The sequence below is a fragment of the Bison bison genome, unplaced genomic scaffold, assembly GCF_000754665.1.
Source record: "Bison bison bison isolate TAMUID 2011002044 unplaced genomic scaffold, Bison_UMD1.0 scf7180017864205, whole genome shotgun sequence".
Classification (NCBI taxonomy): domain Eukaryota; kingdom Metazoa; phylum Chordata; class Mammalia; order Artiodactyla; family Bovidae; genus Bison; species Bison bison.
In genome coordinates this window covers 5,866,592-5,888,057 of record NW_011494777.1, presented here as the reverse complement: position 1 = coordinate 5,888,057, position 21,466 = coordinate 5,866,592, and the positions used below count along the sequence as shown (strand labels likewise).

Genomic DNA, 21,466 nt, shown 5'->3' with positions numbered 1-21,466 from the left:
TGAGGGTTTCCCGGCACATTATCCGCAAGCCTCGGATTTACGAGTGCAAAACATGTGGCGCCATGTTCACCAACTCTGGAAATTTAATCGTGCACCTGAGGAGTCTGAACCATGAAGCGTCAGAGCTAGCAAACTACTTCCAGAGCAGGTGAGGTGCACAACGAAAACCGAACCAGGGAAACTGCTTTCTAGACTCTCTCTTCCTGTTGTTAGGGCAGCCTGCTGTGCTTTGTTTTGTTTTTTTAATCAGGTTGCCAGCTAATCAATCACATTCCTTAAAAATTCCCACTATCCAATAACACTCTGCTCTCCTGATAAAATTTTGCTAATTCTACTAAGTATAAACAGTTTTAAATACTTTTATAGTTGGCATTAGAAATCTTTTCCTACAGAGATAGACCACTTGTTTTGTGTTTTGGGGGGTTGTTGGGGTGGGGGGTTTGTTGTTGGTTTTTTTTTTTAATATAAGGTTAAAGTAATTCTGTAGTCGATTTTAAATAGACCTGACTGGAAAATTTACCATGTCAGATGATATTTGGTGACAGTGGATTACTTCCCATTCTTTGGATGTTGGTTAAATTCTTGACTACTCCTCCTTTTTTTTCCCTCTCTAAATAATGAGAGGAACTTCAGCAGCAACTATAATTGATAGTTTACATCAAATGAAGTTTTCCTCTTTTTCTTTCAGTTTAGAACTCCATACATTGAATATTAAAAATTTATGATAGAGTTAACCTTTCTGATTTATCGGGTAGCTGAGGATCGGGTTCTAGTTCTGGCTCTGCCGCTCCCTGCTGGTATGATTGAACATATCACTTCACAGATGAAGAAGCTTGAACTTAGAGAAGGATAATGTGTAAGCTTTAAAGATGATTGCTAAGGTCTCCTCTAGATATAAAATTCTGTTGTCTATTTTTAATACTTTATCAGAATTGTACATCTGTAGGAATCCTTAGTTTCTTATAAAATGAAATCAAATTTTACACCACCTTTATTTTTATAATCTTATTTTTCTATAAATTTTTTTCCTGCATTGATTTTGGTTTTCTCTTAAAGCCAGACATTTTGCCAAATGTAATCATTTCTGACTCTTAGTGTCTGGTTATTATATCACTAAACTTATATTATATACAACATATCAAAGTTTGTTCAGGACTAAAATCGTGTCCCAGTTAACTGCACAGGCTGTTTTCTGTATCTTCCCTGTGCTGAGCCCTCTGTCCTCCACTCTTTAACATATGAAGACTTTTATAACCGAGGACATCTTAAATTGCTTTGCAAATGAGCAGACTTCAATTTTTTTATTAATAGTGGAAAAATTGTAAAATAACCTAAAGTATATTAGATATTGAAATTATAAAGTATAATGAACTTTTTTGTTCAACAGTAAAGATTTAAATAAAGCATCTAAGTAGTTTTTTACATTTTTCTATATAGTAGATTGTATATAAGGTCATTTATGCATGAGGATTAGTTTAACTATATCCAAGAAGTAATAAAAAGCTATGTTTATATACCTTATAATTAGTGTATAATCCAAGAAAGGTTACACATAAGTTATTCAAATGCTCTTTGTTTAAATGAACATGCTATTTGTGTTTGCTTTGTGCACAGAAACTCTTCTCCATAGGAGGAGAAAGGCTGTTTAGGTGTCCACAGTGACACCTAAACACCTAAACACCTACCATCTCTCGTGATGGTAGGGAGAGTTGATATACTTGGGTTCTAATGGATGGTTTGGGCTCATATTTAGGAAAATTTAGAAGCTGAAAATTCCTGAGTTATAATCTTCATTCAAGAATTAGAGAATGAAAATTCCCAATCTTGTTTTACAAATCAGGTCTTTTTATTATGTCTTATTTATTCTTGGCTTGAAAATTAACTCCCTGTTTCATCCTTTGCCTCTTACCTAGTGATTTCCTAGTACCGGACTACTTAAACCAGGAGCAAGAAGAGACCCTTGTTCAATATGATCTTGGAGAACACAGTTTTGAAAGCAACTCTTCTGTTCAAATGCCTGTAATTTCACAGGTCTCCTCGACCCAGAATTGTGAAAGCACTTTTCCCTTGGGGTCTCTTGGGCTGACAGAAAAGGAGGAAGAAATGCCAGAGCAGCCAAAGACCAGTGCTTGTGCCGAGGCAACCAGAGATGACCCCCCAAAATCAGAGCTGTCTTCTATAACTATTGAGTAATTTCATAGTTTGGCTTCATTTTTAATTTTTGGAAAGTGCCTGTGCTTGGTCTTGTACATTTGAATTTAATTTTTTAAGCAAAAAAAAAGGGTTTGGAAAAATCTCCCTTTTTACTTTGTAAGTCCTGCAACTGATGTTTTACTTTTCGTGACTGAGAGATTGCTTCTGTAAGTGCACAGTAACATGGTGTTGAAATACAGTAGAAACCCTGAAACTTAAGGAGAGGAAGCAGTTGACGTCACACTTATATCAGTTTCCTCTTCCGTCATCAGGAGTAGGCTAACAACATACCATTAGGTTGAGAAGAAATCAGATGATTACTGACCTTCCTGAAATGAAAGGGTACACCAGAAACATACTACTAAACAAATTTGGCAAATGGCCTGAATAGATGTTACTCCTATACACAGGACATTGTACAATCTTCTGTAAAGCCTGTTGTTTCTGGAAATATTTATGGTGAGCTTTCTTAAAAATTATTAGGGTGTGTACTTCTGGAATTCCACGTATTCTTTTTTTTTTTTTAAGCTTTGTCATTATGATTTTTTATGGTGAAAGTTTGGTATTGGGATAGGTATTCCCTGTACCTTTATAATAGTACTCTCCAAATTATCTTTCTTCTATGAAAGACAGCAGAGAGCCACGGTTGAGAAGAGTCAAGCTGTGCATGAAGAGACCAGGAATGGGGAATATAGTGTGTGAATCTCAGCTTCATAGGAACTCTCATACTGCTTTTCTGGTTAAAATCATTGTTTACCTGGTCTTTGAATGTTAATGCCTGGCTAATGAGGTCATTGCCTAGATCAGTTTATTCTTACCCTGTCAACAGTACTTTCTTTTGCCTATACTTGGCGTGATCCCATAAAAAGGAAATATACTGGAGATGTTCTATATTTTATATATAGGTTTGTGTATTATTGAGGATGTTTTCATTTTGCTGTTTGGACAAAATAAAGAATTCTCTGTTAAGGCTATGTTCTTAACCCAACTAAGATTGTTTACAAAATACCATGTGACAGTGATATATTGTCCTTATTCCAAAATGTTTTTAGACATTGCCAAATGTCATATTGAAAGCAGTTAGTATAGTTTTTACAGAATGTAAGCAATAATGTAGAAGAGAAGAGGCTATAAAATGATGATCTGTGACTCAGATCTATTTGAGGGAAAAAATTGTTAAGACTAAAGAAAAACTAAAAACCTTAAGGTAATGAATATTACCTCTTGCTGCTAAAAGAAAATGAAACTTCCTGGTTTATAGTTGAAATACATATGATACTTTAGACTGGAGTATATATTTTACCTGGTGCCGTTAAAGCATCGCTTACCTTGATCCTAAATTTCATGAGTCCATGAACAATCTTTTGAGTAACTTTTTTTTCTATGTATATACCCAGAGTTTAATCATTATGAAAACACCTGATTTAGATTAGAAAAAGAAAATACAGTTTCTTATTCAGAACACAAGATCTCAGTTTTGTCTGGGTGCTAGACCTCAATAAAAATTTTTTAAGTTATAGTGATTTGTTTCATTTTTTGATTGGCTCATTCTGTAACTTATCTCTTACAAATGTAAAGAAAGGGAAAGTGAACTCCTTGAAGTTTTTTTTAGGCTAATGTTCTTTTTGTTTTCATATTCTGCTGTTTTTAACTTGTTTCCAACTCCTTTTCTCACTCAAGAACCTGTTGTTTCCTTTTTGCTCCCCAAATAGCTATAGTACCTTAAGGAAAATGAACACATACAGATTATGATTGCCCTCCATCATTTATGCATCTTTATCAGTAGGTTGAATTACTTTTCTTCGGCAAGACTATATGATACTAATAGCGGTACTGCTGTGTCTCAACTGGAAAGGTCAGGAATTTTTATTTTTAATATTATATAGATTCTTTGGAAACTGTTATGCCTACCAATAGATAAATCTCAAGGTTAATTTTAAAATCTTATATGGACAAGACAAGAGTAAGTGAAATTACAACCAGGAGTCATTGTTGCCCTCAGTTCTAAGAGTTATTTTTTTTAGAATAAGGAAGGAAGAAAAGAAGGAAAGAAAATAGACTTGATGAGAAGATACATCAGAACTTGGAGATTTGTTGATTGAAAGTAATTTAGCATACCCCCTGTCCTGAGAATTGTGTACTGAGAGTCCTGCACAGTTTTGCCTGTTCTGAGGTGTTCTGTGTTCTCAGAATGTAGGATTACCATCACTGGCTATTTTTTCCCAAATGGAAACTTTAGACTTTCATTGGTAATTACAAATTATACAGATTTCCAAGTTTTATGAGACATTTGGACCTACTGTGAAAATGCTTATTGCTGGTTGTCTGTTCCCCACATCTTACCAATACAGGTAACTAATACTTCACATGTGATATAAACAAAGGCCTTTTTTTCTATTTCAGTGAGGCTCTACATTTTCTTGATACATAGTTTAAGGTTACTTAGCTTATGGGCCTGTTTTAAGAAACTAAGCTACAAGAAAATAATTGTATATAGTGTTACTTAGATTTATTTAAAATTCATCTAAGAGAAGGATGCCTGGATGTATAATTTTTACCAGAATATATGGAGAAAAAAATACAAAGAGATGAAAACCTGTTACATTGTCTCATCATCAGAAATTACCAGTATAATTGAACATTAAAAAAATTCCAGTTTAGAATAGCATAGCATAGCAAAGCAATTAACCTCCAATTAAAATAATTTATATTTTAAAAAAATAATAAAAATAAAAGAATACCGTAGCTATCTTGCTTAAATTAGGCCCCATGAGGTAACTTTGTGATATTTAAAGGGCTTAAATTTTAGGATGCAAGATAAATTGCCTTTTTAAACCAAGGATTTTATATAATAAAAACATTTATTTTCATTTTAAAGCTACCAAATAGGTATGCTATACATACTTCACAGATGAGCAGAGATGTGTGCTCTGGTTCTGGGTGTTTCAGCACCTGCAGGCATCCTTTCCACTTTATAAGGCTGTGTTCTAACAGTGAAAGCACTTGGCATGTTAGTGATTGCACTAATTCACAAACAAAAATTTAGTGCTCATTTTTTTTTTTAAAGTTTTCAAGAAAGGGATGCAGATGGAGGTTATCACCCACAAATATATTTAAATGAGTGTTTCTTATTTTGAAAGTAATCCTTAAGTAATTAGCTATCTATTTCATTACATTACCAGTTTTTTAAAGTTCTCAATTTCAGTGAGATAAAGTGTACTGAAATGTTTAAATAGCCTCATTTGTTCTTACATTCTGGCTTACAGAACTTTACATTCTGGTTCCTTGTTATGACACATGCCCATAGGTTTTAAAAACAAACAAACAAAAAACCCTTCTGTTTTGTTAAAATATGTTACCAAGTGGAAAGAATTATGCAGCACATCTAATGTACTTACTGTTGGTAACTCTGTTACCTTCTGACTACTGAGCCAGCCTCTCCTGATGTATAAGTGGTTCCCTGGGAGCCTTTGGAAGCCGTATTAACTCTTTCAGTTTTATTTTACCTCTAACTAATTTTTATTCTCATACTTAATCTAAATAGAGGACATTTATCTATTTCAGTGGCTTTTATTTTGAAGATTGTCAGATCACGGTTTGCTTTCTTTCAGCTTTGTAGCCCCTGAGAAATACATTACCTTATAATGTAATGGCAGTGTATGCTAGAATAACCACGTGGAGAGAATTACTACTTGATGAATGAACAATCCTAAAATTATAACTGAAAGGACTTTGAGATTTAGGGAATTGATGAAGAGAACTAGCAAAAATGTGAAGTCATAGCTTTGGAGTATACATCCTAGTGAGGGAGAGTAGTTTTCTAGTTATTAGTATTAATTGGGAGGGGAAAAAATGAGAAAAATTCACATCAGGAAGTGACCCAAAGTTGCTGAAAGATAGTAAATGCTGTTTTCAGTGTAAGTTATTGACAGAAGATGATTTAATTTAGATTTTGAGAGTTAATGAGAGAAGCATATATACAAACTTGATTTTCTGAATCAGAACAGAATGGTGGATGGGTGCTCAATTAGAGTAACCATGTCTATGCGGAATATTAAAGCTAAGCATACGCCTACAGGCATTAGGCGCAGATCATCCAAATTTAAGTTATTCTTCATTTTGTCTATACCCATTTTTATCTTTGTGTCATTTTTGCCTGACAGAATGTTGGTGACATAGGGTATTTTTATTTGGAAAGTCCTCAGCAAGTCTAATTGCCAAAGCAATAATGGTTCACATTAACTATGAAGTGGAATTAATATCCAGGTTCAACTAAGGAGTGGACATACTATGGCTATTTCATTTTTAGATTATAAACATGTTGAGATTTATTAATGGGGAATTAAGCCTATGTCAGATTATGGGATGACTCTTCATGACATTATAGTTGTACTTTAACTTCATACTCAACTAATACACTTAGATATTTATACTACATCATAGTGATTATATTTTTATGATAAAAAAGCAAAAGTTCCATATCTTTACGGATGGTCTCTGCAGAGATGTCAGGCGATGGTGGTGGTAGCATCTCAATTGACAGTATCTGAAAAATGAGATTGCCTTAAAATGTACATGCTACAGAGCTCACTCTGCATATGGTCCAGGCCAGTTCCAACTAACATCAAGGTTTTTATGTACATAATAGTTTACAAAGAATTTAAAGGTTTGGACTATTGGTTGAAAACAAAAACTTAAAAAAAAAAAATTTTTTTTAACTTAAAATTTTTAAATTTCAGTTTGAAGTGCCTGGTTTATAAAAATCAGATTCTTTGATTATTGCCTTTCTCTTTTAAACTGACTTTTTGCTGATTAAACTAAAGCCCTAGGCTCAATCGTGATGATTTATGGATAAAATTGCTGCTTGATGGTGTGAGGGCCTGTCAAGATTTTATTAAATTGTCCTTGTTTTTCCAAATACCAGTCTAACCAAATCCAAATTTCATCATTCAGGTAAGCAGGTTAAAAAATCGTCCTGTGAATGAATGTTCAGATTACCAAAGTACATAGTCTGCTGAGGAAAGGTCAGTTTTCCCTAAATTAATTGTATTCATGGAGGTTGTGTTCAGTTAAAGATGGGCAGCCTTTCGTGCCATTCCTAGAAACACCTGTTTTTCCTAGAAATACTTTTTTTTGTATTTTCTGTAAGAGCTTTCTCTTATTTCAACCATCAGTTTAATTTTCAGGTTGACAAATGCCATGTAAAGTGTCTCATACTGAGAGTGGCCCATTGAGTTATTGAAAGTCACACTGCTGTTCATCGTTCAGGTACCTGAAGTGAATGCCATCAGCTGAATCAGGAGTAAGATTAGTCATTTTCTTCCTTATACAAAGTAATGGCTTCTCGTGCTTATATTTCAAGATATTTTTTAAAAAGACCACAGCCCCTACTAGAGTACAATTTGATCTCAGTTCATGTCCCAATAATATGTTTGATGTTTCTCTTGTTGCTGGTGCCTCCTGTTGCATCAGATAGAGATTGCCTGCCTCTTTGTAGGGCACCCTTGTGGCACCTTATGTCCAGTTGGAAGATGGCGTATGGCTTCGTTTTGTGCCTCTGCTATCTTCTCAAAAGCCATTTTATAAAAATCCTAGGTAGCCTATTTTAATATTTAAATATATATATATTTGTGAGAGATACTTTTAGAACAGACTTTTTTTTACTTTAAAATTCCTGTATTCCCATTTTTAAGAGTAAATTTAAATTTTCCAGGATTTGAACTTTTTCCACAGCAGCATAATGAAAAAGTCAATTTGAGATAATAGAATGTAATTCAGTGATAAAAGAGATTGATGTCTGGTTATAGGAAACAGAAGGGAAGGGGGAAAAAGTTGTTTTGATGTAACAAACGAATTTTTAATAAAAATGTTTTTGTTTTCTGTAATTTTGTATTTACTGCTACAGTAGCTCAATATTTTACAGAGCTGACATATAGATCTGGCTCCATTCAGAAACTGGAGTACTTTCTAGTACAACCAACTGAGGAGGAAGGTGTGTACCACAGTCTTCCAGAAAGGTGACTGGCGGCCCTGTTTAGCTGATGCATGCTTTAAAATGCGCCTGTAGCCCAACATCAAGGAAGTGTGGGAGAAACGTTTATCTTGCTAGTTAATAGCATTATGATTCTTTTGGGGCCCTGGCATTTTGTGAAACCCTTGAGGGAGGGAAGGTGATGCTGGAGAAGAAATGTGAATTAAATTTTGTAGAAGGATGTTTTCATGCTTCTGTCCTCTCCTAGAACCAGAACAGCTTTCGTATCTGTGCCAGGCTCTAGTTCACCAGCTATGTATCCAGTCATCATCTCATTCACATTTGGCTTCACTTGGTGACAGTGGCCATAGCTAAGTTATTTGGCATGTTTGACTTTCAACAGTAACAAAAATGGTTTTGGATTTTATTTCCTAAAAATGTATACGATGTCGAAACTTTACATTTTATATACTAGTATCTGGCTATTAGTATTTTACAGGAACCATAGTTCTTGGTGACTACATATATATATATATATATTTTTGTGACTTTTTTGTATACTAAGTGCCGTTTCAATGTTACAATCATTTTTAGAGTTATTGTAATCAATGTGAATATCATGTTTTTTCAAATCTGTTCTGAGCCTATAGTGTTTGCTTTGTGAATATATATGTGTATTGTATATATTCTGTATAGTTACATTGTACTGAAATATTAGCTTGTTTGATATAAGGAAAGTATGTATTGAGTACTTTTTGCTAGTTTGGTTGTTTAATCTTTTTTAAAAAGGTTTAATCTTTTTAAAAAGCAAAAACTTTAAACTGGCCTTTATTACATGGTCACAAATAAAGTTGCAGTTAGAAGGGATGGGCAGGGAAAAAGATAGTTTTGGGTGTCTTTGAATAGAAACAAGACTAAGTTTTTAAGTTTTGTTTGGTTCCCTTCCCCCCTTCATTAAAATATCTTATTAATGCTTTATGGAGTAAAACTTCCTGCTGTTGTCATTTACTGTTGGCTGGAAGGAAGAATTGCTGCTGCTGCTGATTGAGGTCAAGTGGATAAGAAAAGTCATCAGAGTAATGTGTTTCTTAAGTAAGCATCCGTTGAGTGTGTACAGACCAGAGAGTCCTCTGTGAGGCAGCACACATCAGCTTCCTGGGCAGCTAAGAAAAGAGTTCATGAACACCATCTCTGAAATCAAAAGGAATATAAAGGAGGCTAATAGTGAAAGTCATCAGATCCCAGAGCGATTGAGCCAGGTATCTTGTCGGATCTGCTTTCCTGAGTGCTGGGCTGCATTTTTCTGAGCCTGTGCGTTATTGATTAGAGACCTGTTGGTGATACTTACATAATATCTTACAACCAAGGAGTAGAGATAGTACTTCCTGGGGAAAGCTGCTCGTCACATAGGTGAGGAGCCTGTGCAAGCCCTGAAGGAAGACCTTCCTAACTATAGGTTCCTCTTGCTATGGATTTTGACAGTGAGTGGTCTGCAGAGTGAGAGTAACAGGCAGGGGAAATGTTCACTGACCCCAGGTACCAGGATCACTTCAGTTCTGGGAGGAAATGGGTAAATTTTTAAGAAGCATTTTCTGTCATTCAGTGAGTGTGTTGAGTATTTTTAACAACAGTTTACCAGACTACTCAAGGTCAGCAAACTGCTGGGATCCTCAGTGGCCCCAGCCAAGGGTGATCTCTACAAACCCAGAAGGCAGCATCCATAGAATCATGCCCTATAGTTTATTAAAGACCAGAAAGATTGCTTCTAGAGAATGATCCTTAATGTGATAACCGAAGGTGTGTGTATCCTTGGCACATGGCATAGGGATTGATAGCTGCTTTTCTGAACAGAATGTTCTAAGTACTAACCCTGAGAGATCTGCAGACATACCGAGTTTCAGTGGACTATACTTGCCCATAAACATCAAATCCCAAAGTGTAACATAATTCCCTTTCCACATGAGTAAACTTTTATACAGATGGGAAAACTAGGACGGGACAATCAATCCCGAAAGACCTTCCTCATCAGCAAGATGATGAAAACTAGGGTTTAAACAGCCGTGGAGAGGAGGAGAAGGCCGTTTTATTAAACTCTTCGTTCATTTACTTAAATTCTTATACCAAAAATACTGAAATTTCTATATTCACCCATTTTATAGATAAGTCATTGCAGAGGCTGTGGGCAGAATTGTCTTTAGAATCCTGTTGGGCTTCCGTGCAGCCCTACACCCTTCTGTCTGTTCTTGCCTATATGTGTGTGTTTGTTTTCCACAGCTAACATTTCTGGCTGCCTTTGGCTGAAGTCTAAATGACTGAATAAGTGTATGAGTGAGTCTCATTGACCAGAGAACCTGAGCATCCACACATACCCACGGCCTCTGGTAAGCCTGGCTATCTAGAGATCCTTGGGAAGGCTGCTTTAAAACAGAAGAAAAGGTCACACCAAATAGAGCTCCACTCGTCCACTCTAATCGAGGGCGCGGGGCACATGTGCTGTCTGGGGTTCAGGCGTCACTTGGGCATATGGCAAGACCTGTGTGCATGATTGATAACTTGTCCAGAAACAATTCTTGATTGCAAACAAGTCTACCTGCAGGATGATCAAAGATTCCTTTTCAGTATGTGTTACAGTTTGTAAAAGGCTAGCATTGTGAGTGACTTGGTCTTCAAAGACCCAATGACATAATAACAAACATGTGACCTGCACAGATAGCTGGCACCCTTCCTACCCACTGTGAAAAGGCATAAGGTCCACCCTGAAACCTCCAGGCACCCACAGGGCTGGAGCCTGAGAGGTGTTGAGCTGACAGAGCGCTGTGCTCTGCCAGGCCCAATGATGGGCAGAGACGCCAAGAACTTGACCCAGCCAGTGCCAGCATCAGTTCTTTGGGGCAGTAGTATTTGGGGAGAATCCCTCGGGCAGTGCTGGCAGAAAATGTGAGTTCAGTTATGCAAGTGGGTGGTTCTGTCTTTCGTGCCAGGGCCTAGTTCTGAAGGAGAACCAGGTTAACTTACTCTTGTGATGTATAACAATTGCACGTGACCTTGTCCTGTGTAAACTTTTGTAATACGGGTGTTTTTACCTAGCTAAATACCACCTCTGGACTATGCTTCCCACCCCTGCTGGTAATACCATCTTATTATTTTCTCCATCCCTACTTCTGGTACTTAATTGGAGCCTTTGTTATTGCTGGCCTAGCAACAAAAACAGCCCTGTCTCCTGCCAGGCCCACTCTGGTCCATCCTTCCCATTTCTGTTGGAGTCATCTTTTAGTTGGGCCACTGCCCTACTTCAAATCTGCCTTCCTTTCTCTTGGGAAATGTCCCAGCCTGCTGAACTTGGCTAGCTGTAGTTGGACTTCACAGCACACATCAGGCTTCACCTCCTCTCAGAACCCACCCCGCCAGCCCCCATTCGTATCTTCCTCCAGTTTGGGGATGCAGTCCCTTCTCTTTATTCCCCTAGCATATTTCGTTTAGCTCCCAACAAGCCACATCTCAATCACATCATCTTGTAATCTACTTCATGGGGTGGTTGTGAGAATTAAAATGAATTATATGTAAAATGTTTACAATTGTGCCTAGTGTGTATATCAGTCAGTTCAGTCGCTCAGTCATGTCTGACTCTTTGCGACCCCATGAACAGCAGCACACCAGGCCTCCCTGTCCATCACGAACTCCCAGAGTTCACCCAAACTCATGTCCATTGAGTCGGTGACGCCATTCAACCATCTCATCCTCGGTCGGCCCCTTCTCCTGCCCTCAATCTTTCCCAGCATCAGGGTCTTTTCAAATGAGTCAGCTCTTTGCATCAGGTGGCCAAAGGATTGGAGTTTCAGCTTCAACATCAGTCCTTCAAAGAACACCCAGGACACACAGTGTGTATATAGTGGCCACTTACTAAGTCCTGTTTGTTTATTACTCGTGTGTCTCCCTCAGCTGACTTAATTCTTGACATCAGGGACTGTGTCTTCTGTTTGTATATCCCCTGTAGTGCCAGGCACATAGTAAAACTCAAAAAATGTCGAATGAATAATTTAATGTCCCAGGAAATGCTCACAGGTAACTTTATCCTCACCAGGGAACTTCAGGACAGAATACCAAGAATCATGTCACCTGGTAGCTTGCCTCCATTTCTACTTCACCATATACATCAGAAGCCTACTTATCCTTAAGTGAATGAAGGTCTGAAATGTGAGGCTGTACGCAATTTAATCCCCAAGTCGTGTCTGACTGCAGCCCCATGAACTGTAGCCCACCACGTTCCTCAGTCTGTGGGATTTCCCAGGCAACGAGTGTAACTTCAGATATAATCCTCAGAACAACTGCCATCAGCCTGACCAAAATGTCTTCAAGTTATCTGAAACACTGGTCCTGCCATTTCTCTCCCCTCATCGGGTTTACTCATCCATCAAGTCCACAGCTGCACTGGCTTAGGACTTGCCTGTCAGGTTCACAAAGCGTCCTGTGCTTCTATTACAATGGTAATTGAGGATTCAAAAGCAGTCCATTAGATTCAATGCCATTAGGACAGGGCCCTTACCCATGTCTTGTACTAAGGTGTCCTCGGGGCCAGGGTTGATTGAATGAAGCCTCAGACCTTAGGAATTAACGGTTTCTGAATTGAAGAATTATAGAAATAAGACTAATAGAGATATAACTGCCCTCAGAACCACCAGAGCATGTGCTCTGCATATTTGGAAGGCTCTGAAAGGACATGTTGGGGAGGGCCCTCCCTGTCTAGAGGCCTAGGATTTGTGCCAGTAGAAATGGGGAGGGCGCGGGGGTGGGGGTGGGGCGCGCAGGAAACAACTCTGAGCATGGAAGGTGGAGTGTCCACAGGTGACGGTGGTTCAGCAGCCCTGAAAGGACTGAGTGTGGGAAAGCAGACTGGGGTAGGATCAGAGGAGGTCTTTTAAGAACCTGGACTAATCCGGCAGGAAAAAAAGGAGCATCACACATTTTGAGGCAGAGAGCTCAATCAGAGCTGGCCCTGGAAAGATGAACAAGCGTGGAGTTGTAAGAGGGCTTACAGGCTGAGCTGAGATCACAGAAGAGTACGTCAGTAGTTCAGGAAAGCATTCAGAGGGTGCCCTGAGAGGCTAGAGCAGGGGTCTAGGGAGGGCTTTGATGAGATGTGGGCCTGGGATCTGAAGACACGTGTTACCTCTGGACAGTGGACAAGATGCTCTATTTCAAGCCCTCACAGTGCTACTTCCTTGACCTTGTCAGGTTCTCAGGCAGATTCCCCTTGTTTCTGAGGAGGAACTTTGTATCCTAGACAGTAAGAGTCAGGCAAAGTTCCAAGCTGGGTTCCAGAGCTGAGCTCAGAATGAAAGAGAGGTTTAAGAATAGTCCTGCAAGAAAAGTTACGTAGCTGGGTGACTCTTTTCTAGCGAGCCTGGCTTCTACTAGACCAGGTTGCTGGGGTTGAAAGTTTCCCTTCGCTCTCCTTCTTACATTCCATCTACTTTGCTTCAACAGCCTGCTGCACAGGGCACTGTTGTAGGCACTGCAAACACAGCATGGAACAGCACAGCAGAAACCTTGCCCTCGTGGAGCTCATCGTCTTGGTGGGGGAAGGGGTTTGTCCAGCAATAAGATGAAGTGTGGGAGTGGGCAGGGGAGCAACTTTAGGTACGCTGGCCAAGGTGAGCAAATGGCCAGTAAGCTGGGTCCAAGCACATGAGGGCCAGGGCGCTGCACACAGAGGGTCACCAAGGTCAAGGGTGCTGCCCAGCCTGTTCAGGAAGGAGGCCGGGCTCCTCCCCACCTACTCTCTGGGAAGAAGCCAGAGTAGCAGAGGCTGTGCCAGGAGATTATAAAGGGAAACTGAGCTTGGAGAACGGAGGAAGTTTGTTTCCACGTGTGATGTCTTTTCCTGGACAAACTCAGAGGAAGTCTTTTTCCCCAACACAGGCCAAGGAACAGGTTGCTCGAAGTCGGAAACTGAGCTTAAAGGCCAGTCCTGGCAGCGGTTGTAGATGTAACAACATAGCTGAGCTCGTTCTCTAATCCAAATTTTTGACCTCTATCTAAGATGGCATTTAAGAGACCTCTGCTTGTGTCAGATATCTGGATGCAGCCTTTTCTGCAGAGATGGACTGCACACGAGCTCCTGTGCACACAGCCCAGAAACGAGGTGTAGACTGCCAGCATGCAATCCCCATTCACCCAGGAGATGGGAAGCAGCTTTTGTAATACAGTTGCTCTCCCCTCAAGAACCCCCTGACCCGCGAGCAGACATGTGTAACTGCCCAGGACAATCTTACGTGCCTCCCAAAAAGGTACAAGAGGGAGGTCTAGGGCAAGCAGGAGGTTTAAACAGAAACATGCACTAATTCGTGCAGTCCTGCTGAGTACGTGCCAGGTGCATCCATGCACAATTTCTAGCCAGAGTCGGGGTTCCACAGCACCCCCAGCATCCTAGGTACGACCGTATGACATCTGTGAGAGCTCACATCCACTGTCTGACATGGCAGGCTTTCCACACAGTCCCAGGAGAGACTGGCACAGATCAGCCCTGGAGAAGGCCTCACTTTGCCTTGCACGTTGGAAGTGCCACAAAGCAAATATATAGATGGAAACACACAGAAAGTAAGAGCAAATGAAGAAGGCACACTTCTCTACTTCAGTCAGGGTCCGTCTACAGCTCTGGTCTCCCCATGTCTTTGGAGAGCTGCTGTGACCAGGAGTCCTGCCTGTCCAGCACCCCTGCCCCAGGGCTGCTGCCAGGCCCTCCCTGCTGGGGCCCCACGCCTGCACCCCTGAAACACGTGAGGCCAGAAGCCCTTTAGTGCCCCCACTGGAGCTGACACCGCCCCCGGCCCCCGCTGCCACTACTTCCTTTCTGTCAGCAACAGCCACCATTCCAGAGCGAAATGATTCTAGCCGTGTACTTGCCTCTGTTTGCAGGCACCAGATGTGGAAGGCTTTTCCTCAACGTGCTGAATCCCTTCCCACCTGGACTCTCGCTCAGTCACTAGTTCACCCTAGCACTAGTGTGCGTCAGTGGATTTTCTGGCTCCTCTTCCACCATAAAATATAGGCTGAAATGAGGGTGGAGGGGTGAACGGAGCCAAGAGCAAAGGAAAAACCCAGCAGCTCAGTGTGCCCAGCAACCCCCAGGCTCTAGTGGGAGCCAGACGGCCCCCCCAGGCCCAGCCCACAGCGCCTGGGCTCCAGCACCTTGGAATGCAGGCCTCTCCCTGGCTGCCCACACGTCACTCCAAGTACATTACATAAGCATAATCTGTTTTCAGTGTAGACTTGAAAGTTTGGTCCTTGCTTCCCAGAATTCATCTATAATGCAGTCCCATGAATAATCTAAGCACAAATAGAAGGGGCTCACTAATCCCAAGGAGAATGAGAAATATGTGGGGAGGTCAAGTCTGAACATAATTCAGACTGAGTCCAAGATAATGTTAATCTAGGATGACAGGAACATGTGGTAACAAATGTGCTTAAGACCTTTGCAGAGCCAAAACCTCATCTGTGAGTCGCTGGGCATTGGTAAGTTTTCCATGAAACCATCAGCTCTGCCTCCTGCCTCTTGACATTTCTTCCCCTCCCCTGATGGACACACAGGACAGACAGGTGTATAGGCAGCTGAGCCGCTTACCTCTCCGGGCCTCGCTTTCCTCCCCAGTTACCATGGGTGCAGCTCTGGCCCCCCACAGCCTGGAGCGGGCCTGGCACACGCTGAGAGGTCAGTGAGTGTCCTTGGAAAGATTCGGTGAGGAGGGACAAATGCACACCCTGAAAATGGGTTCATAAGATTATCTGATCACAGTTAAACAAATATAAGATTATCTGATCACAGTTAAACAAATAGGTGTAACATGTGTAACCCCAGCACACTTCCTGCCTCTCACTTTCACCCTCAGCAATGGACCACAGCTGACTGCGAGCTGCTCATGGAGGAGCAAAGCTCCTCAGCAACTTCCCCAGACCTTGATATGAACACGACTGAGAAGCCAGAAAACAGTCCCAGGGAGAAAAGCCTGACAGGAGTGTTTCCACATATTGTCTGTGCACTCTTCATGTCCAACCCTTTGTGACCCCACGGACTGTAGCCCTCCAGGCTCCTCTGCCTGTGGTATTCTCCAAGCGAGAATACTGGAGTGGGTTGCCATTTCCTTTTCCAGAGGATCTTCCCAAACACAGATACATTGCTACTGCTGCTAAGTTACTTCAGTCATGTCCGACTCTGTGTGACCCCATAGACGGCAGCCCACCAGGCTCCCCTGTCCCTGGGATTCCCCAGGCAAGAATACTGGAGTGGGTTGCCATTTCCTTCTCCAATGCAGGAAAGTGAAAAATACAGATACATTAAGTGGGATGAAATAAATCCACGCCTTGTAAAAGGTGACCCAAGGAGCTTCTACGGGGCCTCTACTCATCCCCCGCCAACCCCAAGAAGAAAGAAAAGAGGATACTGTATCCCCATGGTAGTGACGACGATCCCAAACCCCCTGGGCCTCCTGTAAACCTGCTCCAGCCTAGGAGTCAGCCAAGCAAGGTGGCGCCACATGCAGAGGTAGCAGCCCAGCGCCTGCCAGCCTCTCCAGGATGGTGGGCTTCCCACGGGGACCACTGCCCATGAAGTTCACGTCCTGGAGTGAGTGGCCTGCAAGAGGACACGCAGCATGACCCCCCTGGAAAGCTGCCTTCATGGGGGCCCACACGTGGTGTTCCCACACTTGGCGTCCCCACACTTGGCAACACAGGGTTCCATCTGTTGCAACACAGGGACGCGAAAGACTCACCATGAATTGGGTGGGAGAGGGTGGTGGAGAGAAGCTGCCCACCACGCCTTCCTTCTGGATGTGGCTGCTTCAGCCACTGCGCCTGTGACGTGCAGAGCGTGGGCGCCCTCTGCTGCCCTCACCTAGAATGAGCCCCAGGGTGGAAGAATCTCGGCCTTTAACCCAAACTTACAAACTACATATATGTACGCATGTGTTTGGCTGCACCACGTGCCACGGGTAAGTTCACCAGATCTCAGCTGCGGCACATGGAATCTCTTAGCTGCAGCGTGTGGGATCTAGTTCCCTGACCAGGGATTGAACTTGGGCCCCTTGCGAGCACAGAGCCTTTAGACCATGAGGGAAATCCCAAACTTGCAAAATATTTATTAAGCCTAATCAAAAGGCTTTTGTTTACAATAGATACCCAGTGAGACAATTCAAACTGTTAGCCACTCACATATTTTTCAAAAGCCCTTAAACTAGAATGAGATGGACTGTCTTTTCAGCTCTGGGGGTGATACTCCCCCAGGTCCTAGTGAAAGTCCCTGTCATTGGTGACCAGAAGTACTTCTGTCACCTCACACATGCTCATTTCGTGGCTCGCTCCTGGGAAGACTCCCCAAGAAAGGGGATTTCCTGGACTCAGCTGGCTTTCCGTCAGCCCTCCTTTTCCAGGCTCTCCTCCAAGCCCAGGTGCCCCATCACTTTTGGCCTGTTCCTTTTGCTCCAGCTTCCCCCAGCGCTCAGCAGAAATGGCTCCAGGGAGCAAAGTGGGGCAAGAATTGATCCTTCTGAATCACAGGTCAGAACATGTTGTTCAGCTGCCCACGGACGAGACCTCAAGGAAACATTTTCTCCCTCCAGTCCATGCTAGCCTCAGTCAGAGGGACAAGGGAAAAGCAGATGGTTTGGCCCCTTGGAGAGGGAAATATCCAGGGACTGCCGGGGCTGGCCAAGGAAATGGGGACGGGGAAGATTTTTAAATGCTGCAAGAGGCCTTCCAGAGCCCAGCTAGCTCATTCTGACCTCGTCCACGCGTGCCTGAGCCAGGGAGCTGATCACCTGGCAAGAGGTCCCGGATCCTTGAGACTTCAGGTGGGGAGTGCCTTGCTCCCGGAAGGCAGTGCAGGACGTTACTACACAGTGGCTGGAATTCATCCCTCCTCTTCTCTTTCTACTTCTTTTTAAAAGTAGTTGTTCTTTTCTTTTTTAAAAAAATATTTAATAATGGCCGCATCAGGTCATAGTCATTTCTCGGCCTTTTGGCTAAGATCAAGTGTAGTATGGGGGCTTCCCAGGTGACTGCCAGTGCAGGAAATGCAAGAGACTCAGGTTTGATCCCTAGGTCAGGAATATCCCTGGGAGAAGGGAATGGCAACCCACTCCAGGCTTCCCTTGTGGCTCAGCTGGTAAAGAATCCACCTGCAATTTGGGAGAGCTGGGTTCAATCCCTGGGTTGGGAAGATCCCCTGGAGAAGGGAAAAGCTACCCACTCCAGTATTCTGGCCTGGAGAATACTATACAGTCCATGGGAATGCAAAGAGTTGGACACAACTGCGTGCCTTTCACTTTCAGTTTCCTGTATCCTTGCCAGGAGTATCCCATGGGCAGATGAGCTTGGCGGGCTAGTCCGTGGGGTCACAGAAGGTTGGACACGACTGAGCTAGAGGAGAGAGCATATGGGATCTTTCGTTGTGGTGTGTGGGCTCTACAGCACACGGGCTTAGCTGCCCCATTGCATGTAGGATCTTAGTTCCACAACCAGGGATCGAACCTACATCCCCTGCATTGGAAGGTGAATTCTTAACCACTGGACTACGAGGGAAGTCTGGATTCCTCTTCTCTTTCGGAGGAACCTTGAACCAGATGCTCTGGTGAGGAAGCAGTGACGGAATACACACTCAGCACTCAGCACATGATGCACCTTGTTACTGACCCCTCCTAGATATCATGGGAGTAGCTGATCAACCGGACCCTCCCCCGCACAGACAGCGGCGGGAGACATACAGATGTCTCGATGACTTCTAACAGTTGGCAGGGCAGGTGTGTGGACGTCGGTGTCCTCGTACCTGGAAGTCTGTCTCCCAGTGTTAAGCAGGTTCCTACCCACCAGACCTTTGAGTTTCTTTCCAGCTGTGAGACTGAATGGAGGTGTCCTCCCAGCTCTAAAACTCAGGCAGTTGTTATCCTACCAAGTAACAGCGGGGGAGGCACAGAGCCATCCTGGCAGGCACCCGGAAAAGCCACCAACATAGGCCCAGGAGACAGGTGGCCAGATCCAGGGACCCCACACCTCCCAGGAACGTGAACCCCCAACCTATCACTGCCTGTTTCCCCTGTCACGAAGAGCACGGGCCGGCCCTCAGCAAAATCTTGCTGAATTGACGACTTCCTTCTCCATCTTCCCTCTGCTACCAGTAAGCTTGTTACCATCTTTTTGCAAGGCACGTGTTTCAAACATAGATTTCAATTTTCTCTAGTCCCTGTACACATTTTTCCTGCCCTATTAGTTATCTGGACAGTACTTAGGTTATGAAATTCAAAGAGGTATTGGATGCCCTGTTTACTCTGGGAGCTGGTGGTCCCTGACAGGAGAGAGGGAGAGGGGAGAGACGGAGAGACCTTCCCCACCCTTCTCTCTGGACCTGGTCCTTCTCGCCCACCCCACCCCAGCCTCCTTCCCCAGCCCCCCTCCCCACCCCCACCACACAGCTCTTTGGAAAAAGAGCAGACTAAGGGGAGAAGAGTTTCCTTTTCAAGTTAAACAAGTCCGTATGAAGTTCCAGCAGAGAGGTCTGGCGGAGAGACTGAGTTATTCTGGACCACTGAGGTGTGGGCAGGGAAAATGCTGATAACCTCAAGGTGAAGGAAGCATGTGATGGAGGGGAGCACAAAGCCAAGGGGAAAGGTGAGCTGGGCTTGCACCCCAGGAAAATACACAGCCCTCCTACTGGAAGGTTCTGAGACAATGGAACAAACAGAGAATGGGGTTGATTCCACCTCGCCTGGAAACAGTCTGGACCCTGACTTTTTAGGAAACAGCTGGAGGTGAAGGCCAAGGGCAGCCTGAACACAGTCTCCCAGATGCAGGCGCAGGGCCATGATGACATGGGAGTGTGCACCCTCTAAAGGAGAGGGGAAAACAGATGATGGCACTGACTGAAATCCTCAGAGCTGGGGTTTTTTCACCAAAATGCAGTCGTTGCCATAGGCATGTCAGACCCTGAAGCAATTAGTGCATTCTCAAGTGCTAATCTGAGAGTCAAGGCTGCTCTTTCCTCAGCATCTCTCTTGCAGTGGGGAGTGGGGGGTGGGGGTGGGGAGGTGCAGACAGCCTGAACTTAAAGACAACCTAAACCCAGGCTTCCCCTCAGGCATAGCCTGCTTGTTCCTGCTTTTCCTGATGTTGTCAGAGTCAGCTCATGCTCCTTCAATCCTGCATGAGCTCAGTGGGCTAGTCCCGGGGAGGAGGCTGGCCACCCCGCAGGCCTAGAGGAAGGGCCACTCACTCAAAACCTTTCTGACAACATCTCTCCCCAGCATCAGTGCCCATGTTTGTCATCTTCTGCAAGGACTCTTCAGACCACCTTCTAAGTAATCCCAGGACGCAGGTGATAAATATTTAAATTCTGCTCTGGGGTTTGATCTCATCATCTGAGTGGTATCTGGTGGCTTTCCAAGCTCTGTTCCTGACTGCCACCCTAAGGAATCCCAGACCGGCAACCAGGAATCTGACCTGGCAACATGTCCCCACCTGCTTCCAACAGACACTTTCCCCCTCCTTCCCTCAGCAACCACCTTTACAGGGCAAGAGGAGACGCCCGAGGGCTGGTACAAACCCAGGAGCATCCTCACCACCCAGGACTTCGCTGAGGCTCCCATTCTGGGGTGCTGCACACCCTCCCCCCACCCTCCTGTCTGGGGAGCCTCAGGTAAGGGCAGAAACATAGCTCCCTGCTGGCCCTGGGGAGGTCATAGGGCACTGTGGTCCCCGCTCTCAGCCTGACCGTTTAGAATCTGGGCTGAGGGGAATTTAAACCCAATTTCTTGCTAGTGGAGCTAGGAGAGCCCATCAAGTCCAGTAAGAAAAAAAATTACCTAAAAAGAAATAAAGCGTTTTACTCATACACACAAATACACACAGTGAACCCCACCCTTGGAGCCGGTAAGACATTCTGATCCTGGACCTGGCTGACGTTCGGGGCCTTCGGGCCTGAGCTTCCTGAAGACTGTGACCCTGGGGGTGGCACCAGCCCCACCAAGGGGTCCCAGAGGCCACACGACAGCTGCTCCCGTGCTCCAGGCAGACCAAGCGAAGCAGGCCAGCTTGGAGAGGGGAGGTTCCGTCCTCTAACGCGCCTCCCGGCACAGCCGGGTCCTCCCCACCCACCCCACTTCCGAGGCTGAGTGGGAAGGCCCCTCCATCCGCAGTCTCGGGGATCAGTTCACAGTCTGGGTTCCGGGGCCCGAGGCGGGGGCATGCGGAGCAATCCCTTCCTCGGCCGGCAGGGGGGCACCTGGGGGGACTGCAGCTGGGCCTCGTATCTATACC

The 21,466-nt window shown here is 43.7% G+C and overlaps 2 protein-coding genes across 5 annotated transcripts in view; one reads left to right on the top strand and one right to left on the bottom strand.

Moving 5' to 3' along the window:
• Window positions 1-9,152, top strand: part of ZBTB44 (zinc finger and BTB domain containing 44) — a 59,459-nt gene extending 50,307 nt beyond the window's left edge. For 3 of the 4 annotated variants that reach the window (XM_010844707.1, XM_010844708.1, XM_010844706.1), the window contains exons 6-7: window positions 6-148; window positions 1,914-9,152. In XM_010844707.1, coding sequence (XP_010843009.1) covers window positions 6-148; window positions 1,914-2,193 — 423 coding nt within the window. In that variant the 3' untranslated portion in view covers window positions 2,194-9,152. The remainder of the gene's footprint in view (window positions 1-5; window positions 149-1,913) is intronic. The other variant, XM_010844709.1, reaches the window with a different exon arrangement.
• An 11,864-nt stretch (window positions 9,153-21,016) lies between these two features.
• The window catches only part of ST14 (suppression of tumorigenicity 14 (colon carcinoma)), a 38,299-nt gene continuing 37,849 nt past the window's right edge, over window positions 21,017-21,466 (bottom strand). The window contains exon 19 of the mRNA XM_010844705.1: window positions 21,017-21,458. The gene's annotated coding sequence lies outside the window, so the exon portion shown is untranslated. The remainder of the gene's footprint in view (window positions 21,459-21,466) is intronic.